Raw genomic sequence first — 27,777 nt, 5'->3', positions numbered from 1 at the left:
AAATACATTTATTTCATTCATAAAACCTATTTTATTATTTGTTGTCAAATCATAAAAAAGTTTACTTGCTCTTTTGATTTATGGCGGCAATTTAGAAAAGGCAGTGCTGCAAAGCGACTGAAAGCTGATAATACAGGTTTATTTTTGCATGCAGATCTTAGAAGTTTACATAATTGCATGAACTCTACGTGAATTACTTGCTTTATTTCAAATACTTGCAAAATAATGCGCTGATTTTATTTAATTCGTCAATTAATAAAAATAAGTGCTGACAACGACTGCAACTTGTTGGGCAATATCGTTATCGCTTATCGTTATCGTCCGATGCAAGGCTGGGAGTGGTTGTCGATGTCGTTGTTGATATTTTAGTTTAGTTTACAAGTTTATTAACAATATTGCTATTGCTAATTGCTGAATAAGATAGCAGCAGATTTGTGAACAACTGCGTGATGAAATCCTGGCAGATAGCTTTGCTGGCCGTGGCCGCCGTTTATCTGTGTAGCCAAGGTGAGCATTTTTGTAGCCACACCTTAAATGACAACAAATCAAATGACACACACATGTGGAAATTGTAAATGCATTTTCCAGTTGATTTTGTACAGGGACTCGAATGCTATGTGTGCTCCAATCAGACGGGCAACACGGAGAAGTGCCTCAACACCATCAAGACCTGCGAGCCGGCTGAGAATGTCTGCGGCACCGAGATACGCTGGGGCAGTCAGCCATATTTCTCAGAAGGTGCACTCAAGCAATATTATGTCTCCAAACGCTGCATGACCAAGGAACAGTGTCAGTCGAAGCGACGTCGCTATATGCAACTGTATTGCACCCACATCTGGTACGAGGATTGGGCATGCAACGAGTGCTGCCAGGGCGATAGATGTAACTATTTTGTGATCGTAAGTGGGGCGTTGGCTGCTTCTTCATTGCCTCTTAATTACTACTGTAATACCTAATCTCTTCCAGAGCGGTGCGAAAACTCGGGAGAGCAACTTGCTGACGTTATTAGCCACGCTGTTAGCAATTGGCCTACTCAAAAGGCGTGGCATAACGCCTTGAAACCAAACGACGAACCTCACTTCAGCTTTTTTTTATATCAAAACGCACAGATCCCATTCCAAGGAAGCTAAGTAATTGTATTTGTAATTGTTTCACATTTGTCCACTAGTTAGTAGTTACCACTATGTGCCGTCCATTTATGTACATTTGTGTATGTAGTTGAAACCGTCCAAAGTGCCTTAATAAGCAGCACGCTCTCTTTTTCTATATATATGGTTGGCTTTTGTTCAAGTTCTAGTTTTTATGTCAAATTTTGCAAGACTTTTCAACGCAGCTATATTTTTTATTATGTGGATTAACTCGTATCGCAAAACTGTAGAGAAAACTGAAAATTAGTTAAAATTTAATGAAAAATCTTGTAGGTATTAAATTCGTGCAAAATTCTTGCAATTTGACATGAAAGCTAAAACATTGAGTTCCGCAACGAGCCTAATAGTTTTAGTAAATCGACTCGAATAATTCAAACATTCTCGAACATTTTTTAAATATCCTTTTGGGTATAGTATCTTCTGAATAACGATAAACGTAAAAAGCTCAATAAAGCAACATTGGCGTTTTCTATTAGCGCTATATTGTGCAAATTTAATATATATATTATCAATGGGCATTCAAATAGGAATTGGGTTTAGCTAGTTGGTGCAGAAGCAGCCGGCGGTTACGGTTACCGTCTTGAAATTCCACTGCGATGGCTGAGTCACCTCCTCGGGCAGCCAGACACCCGGCTTGGGTCCAAGAGTTAACACTTTCACCTTGTACTCGAGCGGCTTGCAGTTGGCGCCTTGCGAGCATTTGGCATCCTGTCGCGATTCACAGACGGCGCTCATCAAGTAGCGGGGGAAGTATGTGCTGCCCAAATCGATGAGATCATTCTAAGGATGAAAGGAACAAGTATCCCAGTTCCACAAAATGAACATAAATTATAATTTACTTGAACTTACCATAACTTTGCAGTCACATGCCGCTGAGTGGGCATTATTTCGCTTGCTGGTGAGCAGATCCTCGTAGAAGTCATTGTAATACATAGGCGGCAGCTGATAGGGCGGCAAAGCGGTCTCCGTTTGATGCACTGTGGCCGGTGTGCTATGCGTCAGGCCAAACAAGGCATTTAACATCTTGGAAGTGCTCTGATTGAGATCAGCATCTATATCGATTGCCTCCGGCTGGACTGCGACTGGAACTGCCGCATGATCTGGGCACTCGCCGAGAAAGCGACTGCAGCGTTTGGGCAAACTGCGCGCGATCAGCGGAGCAGCGTTCAGTTCCTCGTAGGAAACAAAGCGATTCCCGCCGCTGATGCCGCTGACGTCGCACAGGAGCGATAGCGCCAGCGCCGCTAGCATAGAGGCCATCTAAGGAATGGAAAAAATAAAGGAACTATAAAATATGGAAACATCGTACAAGTGCTTTATATTATTTTGTAGTCAATGTGTAATGCATTACCGGAGACATCTATTCTTGTTCTACATCAATAGCCTAGTCAAATATTGATCATTATATTTATGTATCTATAAAAACTCAGCTCTTATTGTAGCAATATTTATGAAACTTTCGGATATATCTGTAATTGCTACAGGCAATATAATTCTCGGAATCAGTTGCTCTATAATATGAGATAAGTTATTTTAAGAACAGCTTTTTTATCTTTAAAAGTTATGGCACCACTTTATCAAAAGTTTCTTTATAAGCATTTGGTCTGTTGCTTTGAATAATTCATCCCTTTTGCTCAAATTCGGAGAACTTCTTTCTGCAAGAGTATGCACACATTCGGGACTTCTTTCTTGTTCTTGTAGTACCCAGCGTTAAACCGTAGAAAAACTCACCCATGGCATTGCTCGAACCGTGCTGCTGGCGAGTTTGGCTCCAATTGCGACTCTGCTGGGGACAGTGGGGCGCTTTTATAGCAACAGGACACAGATGCAGAACAATGGAATAGAATCGCTTCGGATTACCTTTTGTGCTGGATGCTGTCCATTATGGCACGTCACCTGGACAGTAAGAGCAGCAACAGCAGCAGCAGCAGCAGTTGAAACAGAAGCAGTCACAGTATCACTGGCAAACAAAAGGCGCTCAACTGTTGACACAATAACAAAGCACTGTTGTGGAGACTGTGAACGGCGCCGGAGACAGGGGTAACGTTGGGATTGGGGGTGGGGACCCTTGCCTCAAGTGTCAGGGAAGTGAGTGGAGTGTCAATTCCAGGCTATTTATAGACGCAGCCTGACCACTAGCTTTAAGCTCACCCAAAAATGTCTTCAAGTGTTTATGCGTGTGCCCAAAAAAAAAATAAATAAAAATGAAAGAAAGGAAACCCACTGACCCAGACATTTCCCCCCGATGCCAATCGCTGAGGAGCAGCAACAGCAACAGCAACTATGAGCTCATGGGCTGCTAGTCTAACACTAGCGATTCAGGTGCATTTTGGCTCTAGCCCAAAGGCGCTTGGCGGGGGTGGTTGGGGTGTAAATCATTTGTAAGGCTTCACGTGACGGAAAAAAAAACAAGTGAGAACGTTGCAGTCGAAAGTCATAGACTCTGTAATACTCTCGATGTCAGTGTGATCACAATTTAGTAAGTCCTTCTTGGGAGAGAAGCTTATTATTCTAAATATTTTGATTGTGGCTCTAAAACTGTGAGAGATATTGACATTTTATCAGTTGATGATTGAAAGAGTCTCATCAGTAATCTATCTACCAAATTTGATAATTACAGCTAAGTCACCTCTCAGTTAAGCTATTCCAACTCGATCAAAATACTATACTGCAAGGATATTTGCATTCAAAATATAATTTCAACGAAAACACTTTGCGCACTTTATTTATTTGATATAAAGCTAACTTATAGTCGAAAGTTAGAAAGGAGTTTTTACTTGTTCTTATGACGCCAATATATCAATATAAATAATCTCCAGCTTTACAAGCCACTAAGCCTATATACTCTCCTTCCCACTGGGGAGCAGAGTATTGAAAGAAGAACTCGCGCAAACGCCAACGCAATCCTCTAGCACTCAAGTCAGTTGAACGCGCAACGTTGCCCCGCACGGTAGGGGCTTACAGTTTGACAAGCACAATCACACTCACACACTGACACGTGCATGCACGGCTCCAACTGTTAAGCGTGCCTCTCAAACTTTGGTGAGAGTGTGTGTGTGTGTAAAAGGAGTAACAATAACGAAAAGGACGCTTTTTTCGTGTGAATCTCTGCGCAAGTTAATCAAAAGTTCGCTCGCTGGTTGTTGTCGGTTGTTATTGTTGCTGGATCCCGTACAGTTATCCGCTTGGACTGTTAAAGCAGTCTTTCGGGGGAGGAAGCCCTAAGAGTGTTTCGACCCGTTGTTGTTGTGGTTGCTGAAAATCGTTAAAAATAGGCAAATGTTTGCGACTATGTCACGAATTGTCTGAACGACTAAAATCCATCCACATACAAATCACACCAACAAAACTTCACACACCCATTCACACACACACAGCGACGGCTGCACTCAGGATTCGCATGGACAAAGGCACAATGAAGCGCAAGCAGAGAAGATACAGGTTAGCTACAGCAGACTTTGACTATAACAACCATAACGATTTTAACTTTATCATATGAGTTACCAGTAAAAATGAATAGCTTTGAACCTTTTATTTCGCGATGCTTTTGAATATCTCCCTCAGCCTTGAAGCTGTGTTTACCAAACTTATTTTGTGGGAGTATTGATATATTTTCCGAAAGTGTCTCTTCACCAGAAAGTGTCTCCCTCAAACTCCAAAAAGCCTATATCCACCATAACCTTAGAGTCCCCGTAAATAGTTTCAAACATTTTTAATATATACAGTTTTGGAATAACATCTTGACAGTTCTAGACTTTACAGGTTATAGATTTCGCAAGCTATATTTTTTTAATCACAGTTTACAGGTCACAGAAGTTTTATATTTGCGGTCTGCTCAAATTGCAAGTCTCTTACAGATTTATTGCATTTATTTTATCACATCTTGAAGTTTAGAGTCGTCTTCAGTCACTGTTTTTGCGTCAGTCAGTTAATACTTTCGATTTATTATTTTATCTTTCCACACAGAACCACATTTAATACGCTGCAGCTGCAGGAGCTGGAACGGGCCTTTCAGCGCACTCACTATCCGGATGTGTTCTTTCGCGAGGAGCTGGCGGTGCGCATCGAACTGACGGAGGCGCGCGTCCAGGTCTGGTTCCAGAACCGACGGGCCAAGTGGCGCAAGCAGGAGAAGATTGGCGGTGCGGACTATAAGGATGGTTCGGGTCTCGATCTAAATGTGGACTTTGATGATAGCGCCGTGCTGGGACAGCTGGACAGTGCATTGGGTGAGTAGCGATAAGAGAGAGAGAGAGAGAGAGAGAGAGAGAGATTTGGCACAACAACCTTGAACAAAACAAGAGCAGGAGATAGATGCATAGAGTTATTAATGTTGACTAAAATCAGAGATTTAATTGTGATTCCCAAATTGCAGCTGGTGGCGGCACACTGCTCCCAGATACTCCACCGCAGTCTTCGAACTCCCTGGACAATGAGCTGAAGGCGCCTTATGGCACCGGAGGACTTTCGCCATCCCGTCTGTCGCCCAACATCTTTCTGAATCTCAATATTGATCACTTGGGATTGGAGCGCGGTGGCAGCGGTCTGTCCATGGAGTGGTCCACCTACCCGCCGTCCACGAGCTCCACGCATGCTCCAGAGCTGACAACAACAGGAACAACAACAACAACACAACACCAGCAGCACGAGCAGCAGCATCACTCTCATTCTCATCCGCACCAACAACAACAACTGCTGCTGGATCAGGATCAGGAGCAGCAGCAGCAGCAACATGTTTGTCCGTTGCAGCATCAGGCATTGGCCAGTGCTTTTGGCGCTTCCCTCGATTTGGACATGTCGGATACCTCTGCCTATGATGAGATGAAGTTTCTCAGTGTGGATCAGTTCACGATCGATAGCTTCAAAGCGGACTGCATTCTGAGCATGGAGCACAGCCTGCAACTGGATGACAAACAGCATCCGCTGACACATCCCAACAGCTCCGCCGACAACTGCAACAACAGCTCTGCCTATGGCGAACCGGATCCGTCTGGTTTGCATTCGCTGTGCCTAGACGGGATCGGGATTGGTGTTGGTATGAGTCTCAATCCCAATTTTGGTGGTCTTTCGCTGCTCAGCTCAGAGTCGGCACCCAAATCGCCGCCTTCACTGCTGGTGCTGGATAAAACGCTGCCCTCGCTTAGCATCGGTGTGGATGGGATTAGTGAGCTGGTGGAGCAACTGCATCATCATGTGGGCGTCTAATAACTAAAGAGTTATGTTTATTTATCTAGGCGAATTCTAAGCATAGTTAATGTTATACGATTTTAGCTGTATTTTTGCTTCACATGCTCTTTATAATATATATTCCTAAGGTGCTTATATTATATACGTTTAGTTTATCGTTTCAGCATGGAAGAACCTTTCTCTGGTAAGATAAAACTTCAATAACTTTGTCGGAATAATCAAGTCAAAGGAAATTTTGCTAATGGGTTTTCCTTAAGAATATTTCAATTGTCGAACTGCTCAGATGCCTCAGCTGCTGCTTGTTGATATTCATCGAAGTTGGAAATATTAAACTATAGTCTTTGCCTCTTCTTAAATCATAACTCCCTCCTCCCCCCCTCTCAATCTATGTCTTTAAGTTTCAGCAATTCTCCTACCCATTGCTTGAGCTATTATCCTGCCTGGTGGCACATGCTTCTACGGATTCCCAAACACTCGTGTGTTTGTATCCCAACAAAGAACACGCACACCCTGTCCCCCCAACCTCGGCACTACCCCATGCCCCCTCTTTAACTCTGCCTGTGTCTGTGTCAGGCAACATTTGGTATTTGTGGCTCGGATTAGAGCCAACTAATTGTATGATTTGAATGGTTTTCGGGTTTTCTCTCAGTTTGTTTGTTCGAAAATAACATTTGCTTTTCCAAACAATGGCGGAGTGCGCGGCTATTGGGGCGCCTCGGGGCAAAGTGCACAGTTGCTCCTACCTACTTAAAAATGTACTACAAAGTACAACACCTCCATTTACCACATTATAATACCCAGCTCCTTCTTTAGCCTCTGCTTGCAATTTCACAAAAATTTCCATTTAGCGTCATTAGCGAAATGGCTGCGAATCACTGTCATAAGCTGCATTGAAGGCCTAAGCTGGGCAAGCTTCTCTTGGATGCCCCCTGGGCAGTCACAGTTACATTTACAGTTACACTCACTATCACAGTCACAGTCGGGGCTTTAAATAAGCGCAACCCTGCCAACGTGAACTGAGTTTAACACTTTTGTAAGCTCTTTGTGGATTTGCCTTATCGGTGAGCTTGGAGGCACCACCATAATGCTCCTATGCTCATACTGCTTGCAGCCTCAGTCATAATCAGGCAGGAATCTCCGCACAATGAGCTAATTGCTGATGAGTTAAAGACGCAGCGAATGGGAACACACCGCAAGCTGGCCACAGCGCCACAGGACACTGCAAGTTGCATTATCCGGCACTCAGAGAAAATATCACAAAAAGTACTCAAAGCAAAGAAAATTATTGAAGAGAAAAATTAACTCTTCTAGCAGCACAAAGTTCTTTCATCAATTTTTAGAGTAAGATAAGCTGATTTGAGTAACAAACTTTTTTTTTTTACTTTTCTGATAATATCTAAAATACTTCGTTCTCGGAAGGCAATTTCTCAAACGAAGTATTTCATTTTATTTAAAATTCGAAGTCTGATTCACAATTACATCAGAAGACAAGTAAACTTAATTTGAACACGAGCAAAACGTACTGAAATGAAAGTTGAAAGGTTTTTTCTTCAAGTGTGCTCTTAAATTGTCATCGCCGGTGACTCGCTGCCATTGGATTGTCCGTGCAACAATGCCACGCAACGGATCTCGGGGTTGGACTTTGATTGTGTTTTGATGGAAGGGGATGGGGTTGGAACTGGGCTTAAGACTGCTCCTGTGGCTGGTCCTTTTTGCCCAAGCCTTGCTCAGTGAGGCGTTGATCAACCCCGTGGACTGTGCCTCAGATCCTGTCAGACATGCACACATGATTTGAAATTAATCGAAAATGTTTCGTGCAAGTTTAAAGAGCATGCGAGCAGAGGCAGGAACGGCAGCAGGATTCGAGCACTTGAGGCTGTGTGCACAAGGACCACAAACTTTAATCGATAGTCAAATAAGCGACGACGACAGAACAATGTCTGGAGACCAGTTTTATATGTATGTGTCTGTGTGTGTGTGTGTGTGCCTTACATAAGGATAACAAGGACAATGACGTTAGCAACCTTGCATTGTGTCCTTACACGCTCTCTCTCTCGCTTTCTCCCTTTCTCTCTCTCTGTCTCTGTCTCGTTTTGCTTTTGTGCTGTAATTTCTCTAACGTTTGTTCATATTTTATATTGAATTCGCCTCGGGCCGCATAAACGCAATAATCGAACATTTTATGGATTAAACTCACCTGCTCGCCTGCTAATCTATTAAAAATGTAGCCCTTGGCTGGGGAAGTCTGCTCGGTGTGCAACGGACTCTAATTGGTGTTTTTGGCTCACAGCTCAACGGGTCAACGAGTTCATTGGTCATGGCTCAAAACTAGGTGGAATATGGATAAACTTAAAACGAATCCTTTTACATATTTCAAACTTTAATAGTTATGGAATTGAAGAGATTAGCTTAAAGCCAATTTATAACTGGGCAGCTTTTTGCTACTGCTAATCTGCGATTTCTATTCTTTGCAAATAAGATTTATATAATTCTTTTGTTTGCGATTTGAAATATATCAAAATATAAAAATAAGAAAATATAACTTGACATGAAGCCAGTTAAAGACATTAAAATTGGGACAGCAAACTTTTAAATGTTTTAGCTATTTTGTGGGTGTTTTAAGTTTAAGTGCAGAGGAAATTGGCACAAAGCAAATATTTTTTATATAATTTTAAAATAATTAAAATATTAAAGGTCTGGAAATAATACCAGATACAGATTGAGAAAAAGTTTCTGTGCTTTTCGAAAAGTTATTATACAAAACTGGAATTTACTCACAAAGTGTACTCTATTTTCAAAGGGAATCAAGGAGCTGCCTTAATATACTTTGTCAAGAGTCTTATCAAGAGTATGTTAAATAAGTTACTTATGGCATGATTAAAACAACAAAATACTGAATACTGTGGCCTTTATCAAAATGAGTTATTCATTATGGGGTTATTCGTTCTGGAGTTATTCATTTGCAGCGCACGAAATCTTACATAATGAAATATTAAAATCAATGTAAAGGTTTGAGTGGGAATGATGTGTTGGGAGAGGGGGGAAGGAGGGTGGGGTACCATATCCTATCCATTCGAAACGTGGAGGTGTTCATGTGAATAAATTGCAATTAACAATATTATTTTTTATTTCAACAAACGAAACGGCGACGAAAGGACTCCCATATGTGATGTGTACATACATATATGTTTATAAAAAACGGCATTCATTTAATTAAAGGCAAATTTAATGGGTAAATATTTCATATGCCACACACACACACGCACACACACACTCACACAAATTTACATACATATACGAAAAAAATATGGCGCTTAAAGGTTGGTATAATTTTTATTTTAAAAACAAAAACTTTCGCCGTTGTATGCCATGTAAATAGGATGTAAAGGATATGGTGCGATGGTGAGGAAGGGGCAGGGGAGAGGGGCGCATGTGCAGCCGGACGCGGGACGCTAACATATATTAAATTTCATGTTGATAAAGCAGAAAAAAATCGAGGAAAAGCGAACAAAATAATATGCGAAGCGTGCACTAGAAAAACAAAAACGAACAAAAATGAAGAAAATTTGAAAAAAATTACAACAAAAACAAAGTGAAGAAATCAAAATTAATAGAGTGCAAATATTTGTAGATTTTTACACGAACTATTAACAAGGCTCACAAACATACAAACGCGTCCCAAAATTAGGGTAGACCGGGAAAAACGAAACTCGAAACTGTCATCATCATCGTCATCGTCATCGTCGAAAAACGTAGAATAGAAGAAAAAAGAAAAGCAGACAACAGACAAGAGAAAAGCAGACACGACCTATGCAAATAGTCGAGAGTAAGTGAGGGACAAAGCATACAAAATGGCGACGGCAAACGAAATCAAAAGATGGTCAGCCAAATGAAGTGGCACAAAAAGAGACAGAGACAGAATGACAGCAAGGAATAAATTTGAATTTTGGCCACCTGGCTGAACTAACTGGCAACTGGTCAAAGGAAAATAACAAGCCAAAGATGTCACAAAACAAAAGGAAACAACACACACAAAAATTGACAACACTCTCTCTCTCTCTCTCTCTATCTCTCTGACGATGTAGCAACAAATATGGTCAAGATTGGAGAGTAGCAGCAAAAGCGACAACAACAACAACAAAAACAATAACAACGAAGGCAACAATAACAGCAAAACATTGTTGCGAAAAGTCATTGTTAAAATGGTTATTCAACTGAAAAGTGCAAAATACAAAACAAGTAGAAGAAGCTGCAGAGTCAACTGGAAGATGCTCTGGGCCAACAGTGATGCCAGTCAAAGCAAAATCAGCTAAACAACTTTGATAAAGCAGCTAAAAATAAATAATAATAATAATAATAATAATAATAAGCACACCTAAACAAAATGAAAAACATTTTAAATATAATAAAGCTTGCAAATTATTAACAAATTAGAGTTTCTGAAAAAACAATATGCAGACGTGCTTCAATTTACGCAAAATCTTATCGTTTTGAACAAAAATCTTCCGTTTCCGAATTTGAGTGCTTTAAACTACGCAAAATTATTGTTAGCGATATGAGTTTCAATTGAAATTCTTAGCTGCAGCAGCTGTTTTTATTTGGAGTAGCAACAACCTACTTCAAAAACATATCTCAATTTACCAAAATTTGGTCCGATAGCATTTTTCAACTGCCAGCATAATTACATTTATAAAAAGCCGATAAATAGCTTCATTTATTACTCAATCAACATTCAGTTAAACAAACTCCTCCCGTCTTGCAAAGTTAATATAGTTTTCTTAGGGTAACATGCTTCAAGCCGTAACACAGTCAAATTATAATCATATTGTAAATTATATAATCCCAAAAAAAAAATAAAGCTAGCTTTTAAGTAGCCAAAAAACTGGCAGCACTGCTGTCAAGCGGCCTTCCAATTAGGATGTGTATGTGCGAAAGAGATAGAAGGCAATTGATTTGCTTGGCTGTTGATGCAAAAATGCAAATGAAATCGGACAACAGTTAAAGTTGAAGATGATGAGACGGCAGAGCTGTCAGCTACAGATACAAAGATACATTTATATATACATATATATACACGAACACCTGAAGGTTTGATACAGCCCCCCCTTTTAGCAGTGCTTCGAGATTGTGTTTTAGGTATATGTATCTTTATGTATCTTTAGCTATAACTGCAGCTATTCATGTCTATATGTATCTGTATATCTGTGTAGCTGTCTGACAACTCCAGCTGTACTTTTCACTTTAGCGCGTAAATTGGTTTTGTTTGGGGTTTTGGCATAACAACGGAGTCCTTCCAAGTGCGTACTTATTTTCCAATTGACCAGCATTGGTCTGTCAGTCTCTTCTGCTAAACCTTATTTTGTATCTTGGCCAGAAGTTTTGGGGCGCTGCCAAAACTGCTCGTATTACGAAACGAGATCAGGTGTGAACAAATCCCACAGGGTCTTCCCTGCAAGTCGATAAACTTTGTCCATAATAAAAACATTTTCTGATTTCTTTATATTTTTTTGTTTGATTTCTTTTGGCTTGGTTTTTATTATTATAATTGTTTTTTGTTTTGTGTTGATTTTTTGTTTGTTTTGTTTTGTTTTTTTTTGTTTTTTTTTTTTCATTTTTGTGTGAATTGTTTAATAATTTAAGTTTAACATTACTTTTTAGCATAGTGTTATCGTTATCGGTTTTGGGTTACAATTTTGTTTACACTTACATTTAAATACAGCGCACGATTGGAAAATAGAAATAAGAAAAGCCTGAGGAAAAATTGATAGTGAAAATTAGAATTGTTATATGGAATTTCAAATGATTAGCACTTGGAAACGTTTTTTTTATTAAACTTCTGACGGGATTGGCTAATTGTATTTCTGAAAAGTGGCTAGAAAAAGGTTCGACAAAAATCATTAAACTTAAAGCATTATTAGGAACACAAATATTTTATTCAACTCCGAAACTAAAGCTTTCTAAATTCCTAACGTTCACTGTATGCTTTTTATTAATTTTTTCTTTTGGACATTGGACACAAAACAACTAGATAAAAATTCACAAACACACACACACACACCCACACACACACATACACATACATTTAAGTGACTGTACATTTTGACTAATCTTCTAAAGCTTCCACTTTTCTCCACCACTTAAAGTCAACAACTTAAAATAACAACAGTTTATATTTTTATTTTTAAATTACCATTACTTATTTATATACAAAACAAAAGGGGGAAGATTGAGAGAAAATATATACAGTTAGGGGTACATTTTATTTGCTGTGGCTTAGGCCACTTCCAGATCGGAGGATTCGTCTGCATCGGTATAAATGTTTGGATCGCTTTTGATGTGCACCAATTGCGTTGCATAGTCGCATTTGATGCCAGCGTTGCCACCTGACAAACTGGGCGATGAGCCAGTGTTGTTGTTGTTGCTATTGCTGCCATTGTTGTTGTTGTTGTTGTTGGGTGTACTTCCACATTGCTCCTCCTGCAGCTTACGCAGTCGCTCCTGCTCCTCGCGCTTCTGTTTGCGCCACTTGGCTCGCCGATTCTTGAACCAGACCTAAATATAGAAAATGGGTGGAGAGAGAAGAGCGGGTCTTAGTTGGCTGTCTTGGTAACAATTTTTGTCGTACGGCTTCAAAAACACTTTCATCCGTTTTTCAAATTATATTTCCTATTATGATGGAGCGCGTGCGACTTTTTTTCTCTTCCTCAACTGTAAATATTTTAATGTTTTTTATGGCTGCCCATTTTACGTTTTATTTTCTTGGTTTATCTGCGTTGAGGCAGTTGCCTAACAACACCCCCTCCCCCCTCCACCCTCCACCCTTACTCGCCTTCAGTTTTTTCGTGTGCCTGGCTTTTCCATTTTCCGCCTAATTAGTTAGCTTATTGTAATTGTAATTAATGTAGAAACAAAAAAAGGACGTTTTTTTACGCGTGTTTCGCCTGTTCCTGTATATTTGGGTCTTTTTAATTAGGCGCCCATACACAGGCCACACCCACTCATACTTGCCCCACTCCCACTCAGGGTATATAGAAATATATATACATATATATGTATAGGTTGCCCGGGCCAACCCCGGCCTACTTAGTTAATTAAAACAAAAGCTTGAGTCAAGTGACTTAGGGGTTAATTTGCTCTGGTTAAAGGCGTAACGAAAGCAGGGGTTGGGGAAGTTTTTGGGCTTTTGGGGGCAACACTGGCCAGTTCCAACCCCTGTCTATGCATCGCGTGTCTCTTGTCATTTTAGCGCAGATGTTGTTGTCGCTGTTGTTGTCTCATTGGCAACGGGGTGGAGCTACAAATATAAACTGGCAACCATCTTTCACCCAATCCCAAAATGCCAAAATGCAACCCCTATTTGTTTTTATTGTTCGCTAAATAAATACAACTGCGAGTAAATGTTGCTATTTTTGTTGTTCAACAATTGCAATTGCAACACAACCCCAAAACAACATTGGAGCGAAAAGTTTAATTACAAAAATTAGCGAAAAAAAATTGGGAAAAGTTTTTGTGTTGTTTTTATTATTTTTGAACAATTTTTACGGGTTGAGTTTGGATTTCCAGTTTTTTGTTATCATTGCCAAAGTGAAAAGTTTTGCCATGCCAGTGCCACGCCCCCAACCTCGCCAACCGCTCGTTGCAAATGGAAAATGTTTATGCAGCAAATCGACTGAATTTGTTGAAATAACACAGTGAGAAAAGAGCAGCTGAGGGCGAATGACATGAGCAAACAGTAGTGTTGGTAAGTGCGCTAAACTCATAAGCACGACCAACTGGCAGCTGACCAATGCCGCCCAAACAACCCCACTTTCCCCTGCCTCCCCCACAACCTGCTCTATCTGTTTGAGCTCATTTAAGTTTTCTGCATGAATTTGTGCAGCTGTTGAGAGAAGTGAATCGGAAGGAGTTGGTAGAAGTAGGTGGAAGGGGAAGGTGGGCGAGGGAAGCGTTGCCTAGCTTATTTACTTAGGGCATGAGGAGGCGGCAAAATGGCGGCAGCCGTGGCAACCTTTGAACTCCCAGCCAGACGAGCCAACTGAAGATGAGTTGGCAACACGGGCTGGCTGACTGGCTGACTGACTGGCTGGCGGCCTTTGAAGTCAGCCACGCCTCGTTGTAGCTGTCAAAATGCATTTGTCAACACACACACACACACACACACAATAAATTTAATTTTCCATCTAATGCATTTTTGATTTCAAATAATTTAATTTTATAAATTGCCTACAGCCATATGTCTATGTGTGTGTCTGTGTGTGTGAGTGAGCGTGAGTGTGTGTGAGTGTGCGTGTGTGCGTTTGTTTCTGTCTATTTATTTTCATAATTTCATAATTTTATGAGCTTAAGTTATTAAAGCCAAACGTACACATTTCCATCTATACATATATAAATAATTTGCGGCTATTTTGATGAGTTTTTCAAAACATGAAAAATGTGAGAAACCTTGAAAATATGACTATTGAATATCCTGCATGAAAATTGTTGCAAAGCAGTCAAATTAACATTTTGATTTAAGAAAAAGCCGTTACCTAATCAAATAAATCTTTAATCTGCAAATTCTTTGTTTTTTTTAGAATATATTGAAAGTTTCTTAATTCTGAATCAGATTTAGTCGCTTTACAGGATATCTCCCATTTATGCGGCATTATGTTAGCCAATCAATATAGTTAGCCGCTTAATTGTGTCAACATGTTGAGCCGCATACAGAAATTGCCTATGCAACAGTTTAAAAGGCAATAATCTAAAAAAAAAGGATTGAAAAAAGGGCAGGATTTTTTTTTATCGCTTGCGGCTCGTTTATTAAAGTTTCATATTTTAATTAACTGTTGGCCACTCAGCCAGTGCCAAACGCATTGAACTCTAATCCGTGGGTTAGGCGGAGGCGGTGGTGGGGTCGGGTTGGGGTAGAAACACCAACAATGAGTGAGTAAAAAACCTAATCCCGTAATTTCTACGACCAACATGGAGTAGCTTTAGCTACACATGTGTGTGTGTGGCATTGCCACCCCGTTTAAAATCTGACTAACGCACAACATTTGCAATAACCCCGGGCGCGTTTTTTTGCGCGGCAAAAGTTGCGCCGAAAAATCGCAGTGAAAATTTTCGACAAATTAAATAAACACAAGGGCAAAAAAAAAGAAGCGAAGCGGGTGTGTGTGTGGGTGTGTGTGGTAGGTGTAGTGCGAGTTTATCCCATGTGTATCAATGAGAATGCCCGGATGCAAATTGAGATTTGCGGTTACTGGCCAAAAATGGGTCGCAAACACAACAAAATGGCTGCCGCTGGAAGCGACAAACTTGGCATGCATGGCCTGCTCGATTGGTCTGGCAGCACTGGCAGGCAGGCAGCCTGAGCCGCCTTGGTAAATATTGCCACAGATTTTTCAGGCAAAAGCGCATAGTTCGCTGATACGTCAAAATCCGCGAAGCAGTTCCCAAAAAAAAAAAAAAATGAACTGAAGTGATGGAGGGGGTGGGGGCATAAACGGGAAACGTGCATGAAATCCATTGAACAAACAGACCGACGGCAGTTGATTTTTAATTAACTACAAAAGCGCTTTATGGCCAGCACCGCTTCGCCAGACAACAGTTGAAGCAGCGGGGGTGGTGTTGGTTGGTTGGTTGGAGCGTTAAACGTGCCATTTTTTGTTATTGTTTGATTTTTGGGGCAACGCAAAATGCTGACCAGTGTTGCTCAGATTACCAAAATGCAATCCAGCGTGAAATGTTGCCATATATGCATAAACATATACACATATAGACATATACATATGCCCATATACATATGCAAGTATGCATGTATGTGTGTGTGTGTGTTTTTTGGTCACACTGGCTGGCTGACTGCTATGATAACTTTGCGCTTCGTTAATCGCTGCAGCTGGTCACGTCTAATTTTCATGTTTTTCCGGCTATGGCAAAAATTTACCCACAAAAGCCAAACACAGAAAGCCCCTCTCCCCCCAAAAAAAAAGTTCGAAGCTGCAAAATGTTGGCTACACTTGATTGGCACACACACACATGTGTATGTGTGTCTTTGTCTCTCTCTCTCTCTCTCTCTCTCTCTCTCTCTCTCTCTCTCTTTCTCTCTCTCTCTCTCCTGCTCTCTGTGTGTGTGCCTGAGGCAGCACAAAATGGCAACACTGCCTTTGCAAGATGCTCTAATTAGTGAAAATTGGCAATGCAAGTCGCTTGGAATTTTCGTCACAAAACAAACCATAGGGAAAGTTGCATGGAGCACCCCGCAACCCCTCCCGCTCATCAGTCCCCGCCAGTTAACGTTACAAATTGCTCTGTCGCCGTTTCGTGTTGTTGGATTAAAAATCGCGCAGCCGTGAAAATTGCTCGTTACGCATTTCTCACTGGCTGCAGTTGTTGTTGTTGGTGGCTTTTATAATGACGAGTATGTGTGTAACAATGCTTTAACATGTGCGCTAATTAAAGGCGAAAAGCCATGACGTCACAATGGCTTACTAATTGCATTGAGTTACACTCGGCAGCTCCAGTTGTTTTCCAATCAGATCAATAGCTCGCTCTCTCACTGTATCTAGTAAGCATCGATACTAATGTAGATGTGTATTGTGTAAGACTGTGGGAACTTTGGAGAGTTGCAGTTTTTTTTCGCAAGTTTTAGTTCTCTCGCAGCTGCCAATGGAGTTAGGCGACATTTTTTTTATTTAAACAATTAAACTGTAAATGACAAACACAAGCATCAGTTTCTCACTCTCTCTCTCTTTCTCCATTTTCTATTTGCAGCTTAATCCGTTTTGTGTGCAATGCTTTTTCGCATGATTGTTTTGTATGCAAAGCAGGACAAACGGTAAATGCGGCTAAAACTGAGAGACATTTGTAGTGCAAGAGAGGAAAGCGCAATAACTGTAACAAATAGTCAGTCAAGCATTCACTTAAGCCGCTGTCTCTTTTCTTTTCCCATTGCTATCGCCAAACACCAACCATGAATGCTTGTACGTGCGACAAGGATGGAGCGACTTATGTTTGCGTGACTGAGTGGAAGCTTTTTTGTTTACGTTTCAGCAATAATGCCCGCTACAATCATGTCAGATCATGTCTCAGCTTAGCTCGCAATCAAAAAAAAAAATTAAAAACTGCTCAAAAATAAAGCAAATTCCAGCGGAAAATAAAGAAATAATAATAAATTTTAGCTGTTACTAATCGCTGGGCATGTAGAGCAACTGGGAGTGTGACCTTTTAAAAGCTTAGCGATGTGCACCTGTAACACCGCCCCCACTCATCTGCCCATCTACTCCCCCCATCCCATATCTGAAGTGGCTTCACCCTCTTTTAGCTCAAGCTTAGCGCGTTTTTGTGTAAATTTATGCAGCTTCGAGGGCAATTTTCGCTCCACAAAATATTTGTCTATGGTTACACGCTTCGACAGCCAAAACTGTAAAGCAAACATGAAGCGGACGTCGCTCAACCCACTACTCCTGCCTCAGCTCCCTTATCCTGGTTTGCCTGGGGCAACAAACGCACTTTGCGCCGCAAAAGTCCCGCGAGACTTGCTGCGAGAGTGTGTGTGAGAGAGAAAGAGAGAGAGAGAGAATGAGAGAGAAAGACCCTTAAACGCTGTCGACGACACAAGGCTCAAAATTGCGAAACGAAATTACGCTCAAGTGTTTGAATAATGGAAAATTATGAAAAATTATAACAGCAACAACAACAACAGTTAGCAGTGGGGAGTCCTGCGATTGTGTTTGTGGCAAAGCAAAGTGGCAACTTTGGTGGGTGGTTCAGTGGTTTCAGTGGTTTTTGTTTGTCCTGCCGGCGGCCACTTTTTCGATTTGTTGTTGTTGTCTGCCTTTTCTTTTTTGTGAAATTAACGAAAATCTGCTGATTCCAGCTCATTGCCATTTTAATTTCATTTGGAAAAGAAGGGAACACCCCTGCTGCAACACACATATGTTTATTATTACTACTGCGAATGCAATCATAATAATAATTATTATTGTAACAATAATAATGGTAATAATAATAATCGCAGTGATTGCCTAATTGCCGTTGCAGCGCAGGTGGCCCAGATCCCGTCGCACATCAAAAGCGGCGCAAACGGAACACCTCCGCCACCAACACACTCGAAGAAAAACCCTAAACTCTTTTTTGTATTACTGTTCACTCTTGTCAAGGCGAGGGCGCAAATCCTGCCACGACGATCACAATAGCCTCAAAGATGAGTGAGCACATTCTCCGTGCGACCCTTTTCCGAGAAGCCAACACCAATATTTGATTCGAGAAGATAGACAGATAGAGACACAGAGAGAGAGAGAGAGAGAGAGAGAGAGAGAGCGAGAATTGAGTAGTTGAAATTATGCTGAGATGATTACTAATTTCTTGGCGACGACAAAGATAAATATTTGCGCTGCGCTTGAAGAGTTTATTGACTTGGCAGCGACTACAAAACTGGACGGCAATAATGATGCTGCATGCTGAACTACGATGATGATGATGATGAACGATTGGAATCCGAAATCGAAATCACCTCAATCACTTGAGCTGCGGGATTAGGCGTATTTGACTTGCACGCACCAATGAGAACAAAAAAGGTATATATACAAATAAATAAATAAATAAATACATACACCAAAAACCCGAACAATGATTGAGGAGAGGCTGTGTGGTCAACCCGCTCCTCTCAACGCTCAACTTTCAGCAGTAGCAGCCAGCTACTGTTTTACTCAGCAGCAGCAGCAGCAGAGAGAAGCAAAGATTGGATGCCTCAACACTCGACTGTCTAAATAAAAATAATAATTGTAAATGATGAAGTCAAAATAAGCAGATCATTTAAATGGCAATGGGAACCCAAACAAACCAACTCTGCATACGATTTGTGATTGTGATTTTGTGATTTTGTGATCTGTGACATACCCTGTACTTATTTGAAGTTAGAGTTATACCCCATAAGGGGTATAAGTAAAGTTATAGTTATAGAAATATGCTGATTTAGTCATCTTTCATCATTTTACTGCGTATATCATATCAGACAACCAATTTTGATAAGTAATCTGTCAGATAAGAAACGCAGCTAAATTTGATTATATTTTCATTCATTTCCGATGCTAAAATTCACTATTGAATATTTAAGTTATCTGATAGTGTATGTAAGATTTCGCAAAGCATTTTAGTTCTTTTATATAATAAAACCAAAATCAAACCAATTTTTTATTTCTGCTTTGAATTTTGTCACATGTTTTTATAGATTGCATTTTACTATGATTACTATTATTTATTACTTATTATTCTACAATCAAACAATATTATTATTGAAAAGAGTATCCCCTTAGTCGAGCACACTACACACACTCAAGCAGTTGCGTTGTGGTTGCTGCTGTTGCTGTTGTCTTAGGCAAGATTTTTAATAATTATTGCCACTTATGGCATTGCCATAACTATAAAGCCAAAGCGAGAGCAGAGGCTCCGAAGAGACTCTCTACTCTATATATATATATGTGTGTGAGTGTGTTTATGTGTGTGTGTTTGACTTTGCCGGACGCGGACATGGGCGGAGTGGGCTCAAGTGGGCTCTGAACTGGCACTTGGCAAGCAAATATGCTAAACAGTAGCTGACAGAGGCCTGTAAGACTAAAGTGCGGACCCAAGAGCGACAGAAGAGAGATATATAGAGAGAGAGCGAAAGAGAGAGAGAGAGAGAGAGAGAGGGGAGACGCTCGCTGAAGTTGATTATGCTGCTTAAGTCAATGACGAACGATGACGATGCACAAGATTTTGGATTTGGATTTGGCTTCTTGGCATAAATGTTATTGTTGTTGCTGCTGTTGTTGTTGTTGTGGTTATTGCTGTTGTTGTTGTCCCTCTGTCAGAGACAAGTTTCAAGTCGCTTTCTTGTATGTTAATTAAGCTCACTATCCCCCAACCCCCCACTCCATACACCCCCTCCTCGCTTTAGCACTGTGATGCTGCAAGTTTTCTGAAGAGTTTTTGTTTTTTTTTTTCTCAATTTAAAATAACGCCGTTTTTGAAATGTTTTCAATTTCAATTACAAATTTCCCATAGCAATCAAAGAGCGTTCTTATCAACAGCAGCAGCCTTGACAATATCCTAATCGGCTTAGAAGCGCCCGCGGTTAAATTTGTCGCCCCGTTTGTCGAAGGCGTCAGTTTCGCCCGCGAGCTAATGTCACACACAGCCTCATCATCAGCATCACCAGCAACACCAGCACCATCAGCACCATCAGCAGATTGTTGCTCCCAGTTTAATACTAATCAACTCTCTGTTAGTTGTCTTAAGCTCGATGGCAAACATTTCAACTAACAAGCATAAACAAGCAGCGTGTACAACCCTTACCCTAACCCTGCTTACCCCTGCCCCAATCCCTAACCCTAACCCAAGTCCTGCCTCAACTCCATAACCCATTTGAGTTATGCACACGCAAATGTCAACATTGTCGCACTTGGCGTGCTTCCTCTATCTGAAGTGGGTGACGTTTTTGTTAGGTGTATGCGCTGGCAGCTACACTCAGCTAAATACTGTGTCCTTAAAAAATGCAAATATTTTTTTGGACCGGTCCCTTTTCTTCTTTTCTCAGAGTACATTTTTGAAACGCATGTGAAAGCTGTGGTTATTGGTTTTAAATAAAAAGCTGGATTCTTGTTAAATTTTAAAATTAAATTGCTGAATTTTCTATATTCTGTTTAAAATTTGAAGATTAGTCTCCATTTTTGGAGAGAGAGTTTCTAAGAAAATAAAAAGAAAAATTTCCATATCAACATTGGTTTTATAACACCAAAATCGACCTCTCAAAAAGCCAAAGTTATTTCTGTCAATTCACCAAACTCCAGTTAATATTTTGTCAAGTGTAAGGGGTAGGTGGTGGTGGTGGTGGTGGGGGGTAGTTGGTTGGGTGGTTTGCTCATTGCCTGTTGGCAGGCTTAAACTTTGACCAGCAGAGCATATTGTCACGGGCAACACGGCAACAACAGGCGACGGTAATCCTTATCAAAGACGCTTTGCCAGCGATATCAAAAGCTATCTCCCCCCTCTACCTCTACTCACCCCGCTAGCCTACTTTGTTAATTCGAACAGGCGTCGACAATCAGCGCCATCAATAAATTGCGCTTACAAATTAAATTGTCAACTTTTTGCTTGTCGTCGCTCTCGAAAATGCTCGTTGTTTGCTCTTTGCGTTTTTGGCCACTAATGGATTTTGAATGTGAACTGAACCAACAACCAACCCCCTGTGGAGAATCCAAGGCACAGATTTGTTACTGATTTGCCTAATGTGAGTTTCGGTCACGGGTCTCTCTGTTCTGTTCCGTTTTCGAGGGTTGTAAGCACCGCCTGGGGTAGGCTTTGTTACCCAGAAAGAGTCCTCGGAGATAGCTACAGCTACAGCTACAGCCAGTTGTGTTTACATTGGCAATGATACGGCCATAACCTCAAACTTGTGGCCCATTACTCAAATTAAGTGAATCATGGCATTGTTTTGCTGTCGACAGCCAGGACGAAAGGACGAGAGCGATGAGAGGGGGTAAGTAAGAAGGGAAGCCTCTCAAATGCTAAACGCTGACAACTAAATAAACAGCGAGAAGTTCTCAGAGCGAGAGAGACACAGCCCACAGATTGCTATACAAATGGAAGGCTGCTTGTTGGCTGAGGGTGGTGGGTGATAGAGGGGCGTGGCGGGGGCAGCAGCACTCAATTGGTTTCGCGTCGAGCATTAAAATGAGCGTGAAATTAGCGACTCAATGCTGGGAAAACTGGGGAAAATGTTTTAAAAGTTTGATCGGATTCGCGCTGAAACTTTGTTTGTAATTTAATTGAAATACTTTTCATTTACTGCCCACTGATCGTTGGTCGGCTTACGGCTCTTCGCAAGTCAAGTGGAAAACTGGAATTCTTAAAATCAGCAAGTCTTTTCAACAATAACTTTTACTTGACTGATATACTTTAATTTGACAAAGTTTTAACACCGATTAAATTTTTGTTTTTTAAGATTATTTTTCTGCATTTATAGATTTGAACTCAAATCGTTTTTATAATTATCAAGATTGTCGCAATTGACTTTGATTTCCCTTCTTATCGTATTAATAAAATAATCTTATCAAATCTGTTGCCAAATCTGTTAAAACTGGAATTCTTAAAGTTTTCCACTGATTTGAACTATTAAATTCGCATAATCGCTTTGATCTTTTCCTAAGTGTTTGAAAGACTTTTAAGAACACTATTTAAAATTTCTCCGTGATTCCCTTTCTTGAATTCAGTTTACAGAATTGAAAAATTGTAAGTGAAAACTTACCTCGACACGCTCCTCCTTGAGATCGACTTTGAGAGCGAGCTGTTCGCGCAGCACCACATCGGGATAGTGGGTCTTATCGAAGGTGGCCTCCAGTTGTTCCAGCTGCTCCTCGGTGAAGATGGTGCGATGGCGACGCTTGCGTTTCGGCGGCGGACCATGCCCCAAATGCCCCAGACCCAAATGATGCTGGGCATGGTGCGACAAATGCGGATGCGTATGCGAGTGCGGATGATGCGGATGATGGCCATGTCCACTCAAACCGGCGGCAGCTGCACCATGTCCACTTACATGCGCCTGCATCTGGGCAGCGGCAACGTGGGCAACGGCAGCTGCATGCATATAATTCGGATAAAAGTTGGGATACGCCACTAACAAGAAGAAGATGAACAAGTAGAAAGGTAACAAAATGATTAAATTCATACTGGGCAACAGCAACCAAAAACAAAAAAGAAAATAAACAAAAAACAATTCACGAGGCGCAAGAAAATCCTTAAAAATGCGCATAACCAAAAACGGTCGGCAATTGCAGTAAAGCCCCCAAAAACCGAAATATGAAAATGAAATCCTTGATGTTTTAATATTCATGCCAAGAAATGAATTTGAATGCGGCGAATATGTGAAAATCTGTGAATCGGGGAATCGGGGCAGTTGTTGCCTGCACCCACAAAAGTTTGCATAAAAATTGCGGCGAGAAAACGGCACGCTCGAATCAACATAAGACCTTCAGCCGGAAGGAATGACGGAAGGAAGGAAGGAATACTCCCCATTCCGTCAACGGACAGCAGAAGGACTTACAATGCAAATCCTCTCACCGCATACAGAATATGGAACGGAATGTGGAAATCATCTTTAACGGTTGAATGACTAATTATGAATAATGCCATTCAGGCGTTAGGCCTGATGGTTCAATGCTCGTTGCTCGTTGCTCGTTGCTCCTTGCTCGAATCCGAATCAAAGGATCCATCCAATATAACCTTAAGGTGTTTTACAGCTCAGGCCAAAGACGCTTCACTGGAACAGCAGCATCGGATGAGGGGGGTGGCAGAGTGCTTGTGTTGCTCGACTTATCCCTAAAGCTAAAATGCAACCACATCCATTTTTTTATCTTTTATACATTTGCGTGGCAATATATTTTTAAGCTTATAAATAAAAAACGTTGCAAAAACTCGTTGAATAAAAATGTTGTAATAAGCAAGAATCTTAAGCTTGATTAGAGATTGAACCTTGAAGAAGACTAAGGATTATAGGGTTTAATTGGAGGAGAAGGCGGAACCCAAAACTTGCAATTTGAATGGTTTTCGAAATTTTATTGAATACTATTTTTCAAATTAAAATTAATTCTAATTTCTGTGTAATTTATATATTTGAAAGATCTCATTAAAATAAAGTTGGGGATCTTATGATGATGTCGTTTAAACTTACTGAAAATTAAAAGTTCTATAAACTAAATGATAAATATTTTACGATTCTGATTCTGATTCTCAATTTCCACTCACCTAAAAAATCCGATGGGGATGCCGCAAAGCCGCTTGCTGCCGCCGCCGCCAGATGGCTCAGATGCAAGCCGGGATGCTGCAGCATGGCAGGAACACGTTGCGGGCGTATCGGGCTGGCGGCGGCGCTGGAACTGGAGTTGGAGTTCGGGGAGGCAGGTGACTCTGTGCTGCGCTTGACCAGACCCCCCAAGGCGAGGCTGCCATTAAGGTTGATGCTGTTATTGTTATTATGGTTGCTGTTGTTGTTGTTGTTATTATTATTGCTATTGTTGTTGTGGTTGCTGTTGCTGTTGTGATTGTTGCTGGCGGCTGCTGCAACCGCTGCCGCATTGCGTGAGCCCAGAATGCTGTCGATGGTAAAGAGGGAGGCAGCTGCAGCAGATGCTGCAGTTGCTCCACTCACACGCGGTCGCTCCTCATCTAAAATGGTGGCGCCCGACTGGGAGCCATCATCCGAGGAGGGCGTCTGCGATTGCGGCTGTTGTTGTTGTTGGTGTTGCTGCTGCTGCTGCTGCTGTTGTTGCTGCTGTTGTTGCTGCTGTTGTTGGAGAACTGATTGGAGACGTTGGCCAAGATAACCACATTGTTGGGAATTGAGCAGCATGGCGGTGGTTAAATGATAGGCGGCGGCATTGTTGCCCGGCGAACGGGAACGTTGAATCTGTCGCGTAGGCTGTTGCTGCTGTTGTTGCTGTTGCTGCTGCTGCTGCTGCTGTTCGCTGAGATCGGTGGCGCCGCAACGCTTGAGAATGTAGCCAGCCGGCGGTGAATTTGTCTCGACCATGTTGTGATTGATGACGCTCGGTGGCGGTGTCGGTGGTGGGGAGCCCGGTGAGGGACTCGGTGTGCTCACAACGGTGATCTTGAACTTGGCCTTGGCAGCGGCGGCGGCGGCGCTGCTGTTGCTGCTGCTATCGCCGTTCGCTAGCTGCGACGGCGTGCTCCACAATGAGGACAGAATTTTGGCGAATTTTTACAAAAGCGGCAACCCCAAGAAAAATGCGGCAGCAAAATAATTGCGCGCTAAATTCGTAATTTGTAATTTGCAATTTGTTATTTGTAATTTGTAATTGTAATTCACACACCAACAACACTCATTAAACGAGACGACACCAGACGAGACACACGCGACGAAATTGTTGTGCTTTTGCGAAGCGTGCAACTAACTGTAAATTCTGTGTGTGTTGAACCCTTCTTGTTCGCTCGAGCTGCGAAACTGTTTTGAATGCGGACGTTGGCAGCAGCGACGTTCACGACGACTTCGATGGTGCGCACGACAAGTTGCTGAACGCACACACACAGGCATAAAAGCAAACTCTCTCTCTTAAATACACACGCACACTCGCCTGGCAGACATTTTCGAGCGCTGACCAATCAGCGTGCAGCTTGACTTGTTTCAGTCCACGCCTTTGCATAGCCAGCACACACACATACAGAGAGCGAGCGCGAGAGAGAGTGAGAGAGCAGCTGTGTGTGCTCTCTTTGTAATGCTTATGTTGTCGTTGTTGCTTTTGCTGTGTCTCGTTGTTAGTTCCGTTAAATAGCGGTGGTGGCTGGCTGCCATGGTGGACGCCCTTTGGCTGCCTAGCTGCTGCTGCTGCTGCTGCTGTGACATCTACACTTACCGTTACCCGTTAGCTGGCCAAGGCAAAAGATGGCGCACTGTTAAAGATAATGGTGCTCAGTTTTGTGTCTCCTCTCTGCTGCTGTTGCTGCGACATGGGCGTGCTACTCTCTCTCTCTCTCTCTCTCTCTTTCTGCTGCTGCGTGGTTTTTTTTTTTTTTTTTGCCTGCTGACAGTTATTTATACAGATAAAGTCATCACTGACAGCCCCCGCGGCTCGCGTCAGCATGGAGTGTGAAGAGATGCGCCATACAAAGGCTGGCCAGCTTGCACTTGTGCATTTAAATGGAAGCGATGGGAGAATGTGAAGAGAGAGAATGCGAAATGTTACCGTAATGTGTAAAGTGATGTGCTGAAGTTCGCGCTGCTGAGATAGGAAAGTTGGCAGCGCGGTCGCTGTTCTGCTCCGCCGTATCTTAAGAAGATAATGACTAAATTAATGCTTTTATGTTTTTGGCAACACATAAACATCATTATGCGCTCAATCCTCGGGCTCGCTTCTTCAGCAGTTTCTCTCCCAGTTAGATGGGTGGTTGGGTCCATTGGCTGGCAACTCCTTATATACAGGCTAGCTAAATGCACCGTTAGATTATATATATGTACACTGTCTTCTGAAAACTGTCGGAAAAAAAGTTCCATACAATTTTCTGTGGCATAACCCGAACTTCTCATAACCACATATATATCTCAAATTGCTCCATAATTGGAGCATCAATTCGAGTTACTTTTTAACTAAAAATCACAAAAATGTGTTTTAACATCTCAACGAGTTTATAAGTCGATTTGGTTAACTGAAGTTTTTTTTTTTTTTTTTAGAAGAATAGTTGAACTTGTGTAGAATGTGTAAAGTCTCTCGAGAGTTTAATTGAGAAATTCTAAGCCAAAGATCGCACAATGTGCCCAAGTTTATTTATGCACATTTCTTACTTGTTTTGTTAGTGTGTGTTTGCATAGGAAAATATTTTAATCTAAAGTTTCCACATCAAACATGCTCTCAAAGTGCAAAATCCCAGATTTTGCTTCGAGCACAAAACAATGCTAAGGACTAATGATAAATGCAATGGCAGCCAACGGTCGGTCTCCTCGTGTGTTCTCCTCTGTCCCGTTGTCCTTTCGTCCTCTCGTCCTATTGTGGTCATATGTCAACCACATACATAGAGGAGCTTATGTGCTGTTTGCTGCCTGCCCGTTCTCTGTTCGTTATGTATCCAACTGATTATGATGGGTGAAGCAATGCTCCGCTCCTGCCTCTCTTGTAAAAGGATGAAAGGATCTGGGCGACTCTGTGCGACATGTGCTGCTGCTGCTGCTGTCGAATGTTGCCAATGCTTTTAGAAATTATTGAATAATTAAGCAAGCCAGCCAGCAGCAGTGTAGCAACACAGGTTCGAGCTGCTGCAGCTCCACTGGAGCGTTAATAGTCAGCATCATCAGGGAAGTGAACTTCTCCACTGCTTGCTGCTCTCTCTCTTCCTCTGCTACTATTATTTGTTTTTGCTCTGAACTTCTTACATGTGCACCAAAAACCAGCAACTCCCGACGGGAATATGTCAACACACACACATATTGCTTCCCTTTGCTGGTCAACATTGGGAGTGCGCCTCGATAAGCTCAAAAGTTGTAATTTGCCAGAGAAGCAACCAATTCTACAACTTTACTACACACATTTTTTAATATTCTCTAGTGTAGAGTCTTTGAATTTTTTCACAAAATGTGTAACGCCTTGAAGTAGAGACGATTTTTTGATGAGGACAAAGAATTTTTGTCTGTGTAGCTATTTTCGGCTGCCATAAACTATTTGAACTATGTTCTCAGTTAAGTTATATTGCTTAAACTTATTGCTGCTTAAATTAGATACATTTCCTGGCTAGCATTGAAAAATTGTACCAAAAAGGTATTATATAAATTGTTCTGGGTTTTGAAATATCTTCTTCAAACTCGTTGAGAGAGTTGCGAGTTTTACTCTATTTTCATATCGTGGCACAGTTTCTTTTATCAACTTTATATTTTTTGTTTTTTGTCAGCTCATAAAATTGGTGTTGTTTTCCTTATTTT

The 27,777-nt window shown here is 41.4% G+C and overlaps 4 protein-coding genes across 5 annotated transcripts; 2 read left to right on the top strand and 2 right to left on the bottom strand.

Annotated features, from left to right (window-relative positions):
• The first annotated feature begins 310 nt into the window (after positions 1-310).
• LOC6561380 lies at positions 311-1,645 on the top strand. Its single transcript, XM_001988535.3, has 3 exons — positions 311-507; positions 589-899; positions 967-1,645. The coding sequence occupies exons 1-3, from the start codon at positions 450-452 to the stop codon at positions 1,057-1,059; spliced, it is 462 nt and encodes a 153-aa protein (XP_001988571.1). The 5' UTR covers positions 311-449; the 3' UTR covers positions 1,060-1,645.
• LOC6561381 lies at positions 1,116-3,400 on the bottom strand. Of its 2 annotated transcripts, none has more exons than XM_032736037.2 (4): positions 3,009-3,400; positions 2,880-2,934; positions 1,998-2,408; positions 1,116-1,928 (listed from the first exon to the last, which is right to left on the bottom strand). In XM_032736037.2, the coding sequence occupies exons 1-4, from the start codon at positions 3,029-3,031 to the stop codon at positions 1,689-1,691; spliced, it is 729 nt and encodes a 242-aa protein (XP_032591928.1). In that variant the 5' UTR covers positions 3,032-3,400; the 3' UTR covers positions 1,116-1,688. The 2 variants fall into 2 exon arrangements, with proteins under 2 accessions (XP_032591928.1, XP_001988572.2); XM_001988536.3 differs by having other exon boundaries at positions 2,880-2,931.
• Positions 3,401-4,070: 670 nt separating this feature from the next.
• Positions 4,071-6,472, top strand: LOC6561382 (homeobox protein orthopedia). The gene is made up of 3 exons (XM_001988537.3): positions 4,071-4,589; positions 5,115-5,377; positions 5,524-6,472. Exons 1-3 carry the CDS (start codon positions 4,549-4,551, stop codon positions 6,351-6,353), a joined length of 1,134 nt encoding a protein of 377 aa, XP_001988573.2. The 5' UTR covers positions 4,071-4,548; the 3' UTR covers positions 6,354-6,472.
• A 6,089-nt stretch (positions 6,473-12,561) lies between these two features.
• Positions 12,562-24,972, bottom strand: LOC6562293 (homeobox protein goosecoid). Its single transcript, XM_032736505.2, has 3 exons — positions 24,099-24,972; positions 22,603-22,970; positions 12,562-12,887 (listed from the first exon to the last, which is right to left on the bottom strand). The coding sequence occupies exons 1-3, from the start codon at positions 24,880-24,882 to the stop codon at positions 12,609-12,611; spliced, it is 1,431 nt and encodes a 476-aa protein (XP_032592396.2). The 5' UTR covers positions 24,883-24,972; the 3' UTR covers positions 12,562-12,608.
• Positions 24,973-27,777: the final 2,805 nt, after the last annotated feature.

Source organism: Drosophila grimshawi, unplaced genomic scaffold, assembly GCF_018153295.1.
Source record: "Drosophila grimshawi isolate 15287-2541.00 unplaced genomic scaffold, ASM1815329v1 contig_1377, whole genome shotgun sequence".
In the NCBI taxonomy this organism is placed as follows: Eukaryota; Metazoa; Arthropoda; class Insecta; order Diptera; family Drosophilidae; genus Drosophila; species Drosophila grimshawi.
The sequence above is the reverse complement of the archived record's forward strand: the minus strand, read 5'-3'. Positions and strand labels throughout refer to the sequence as shown.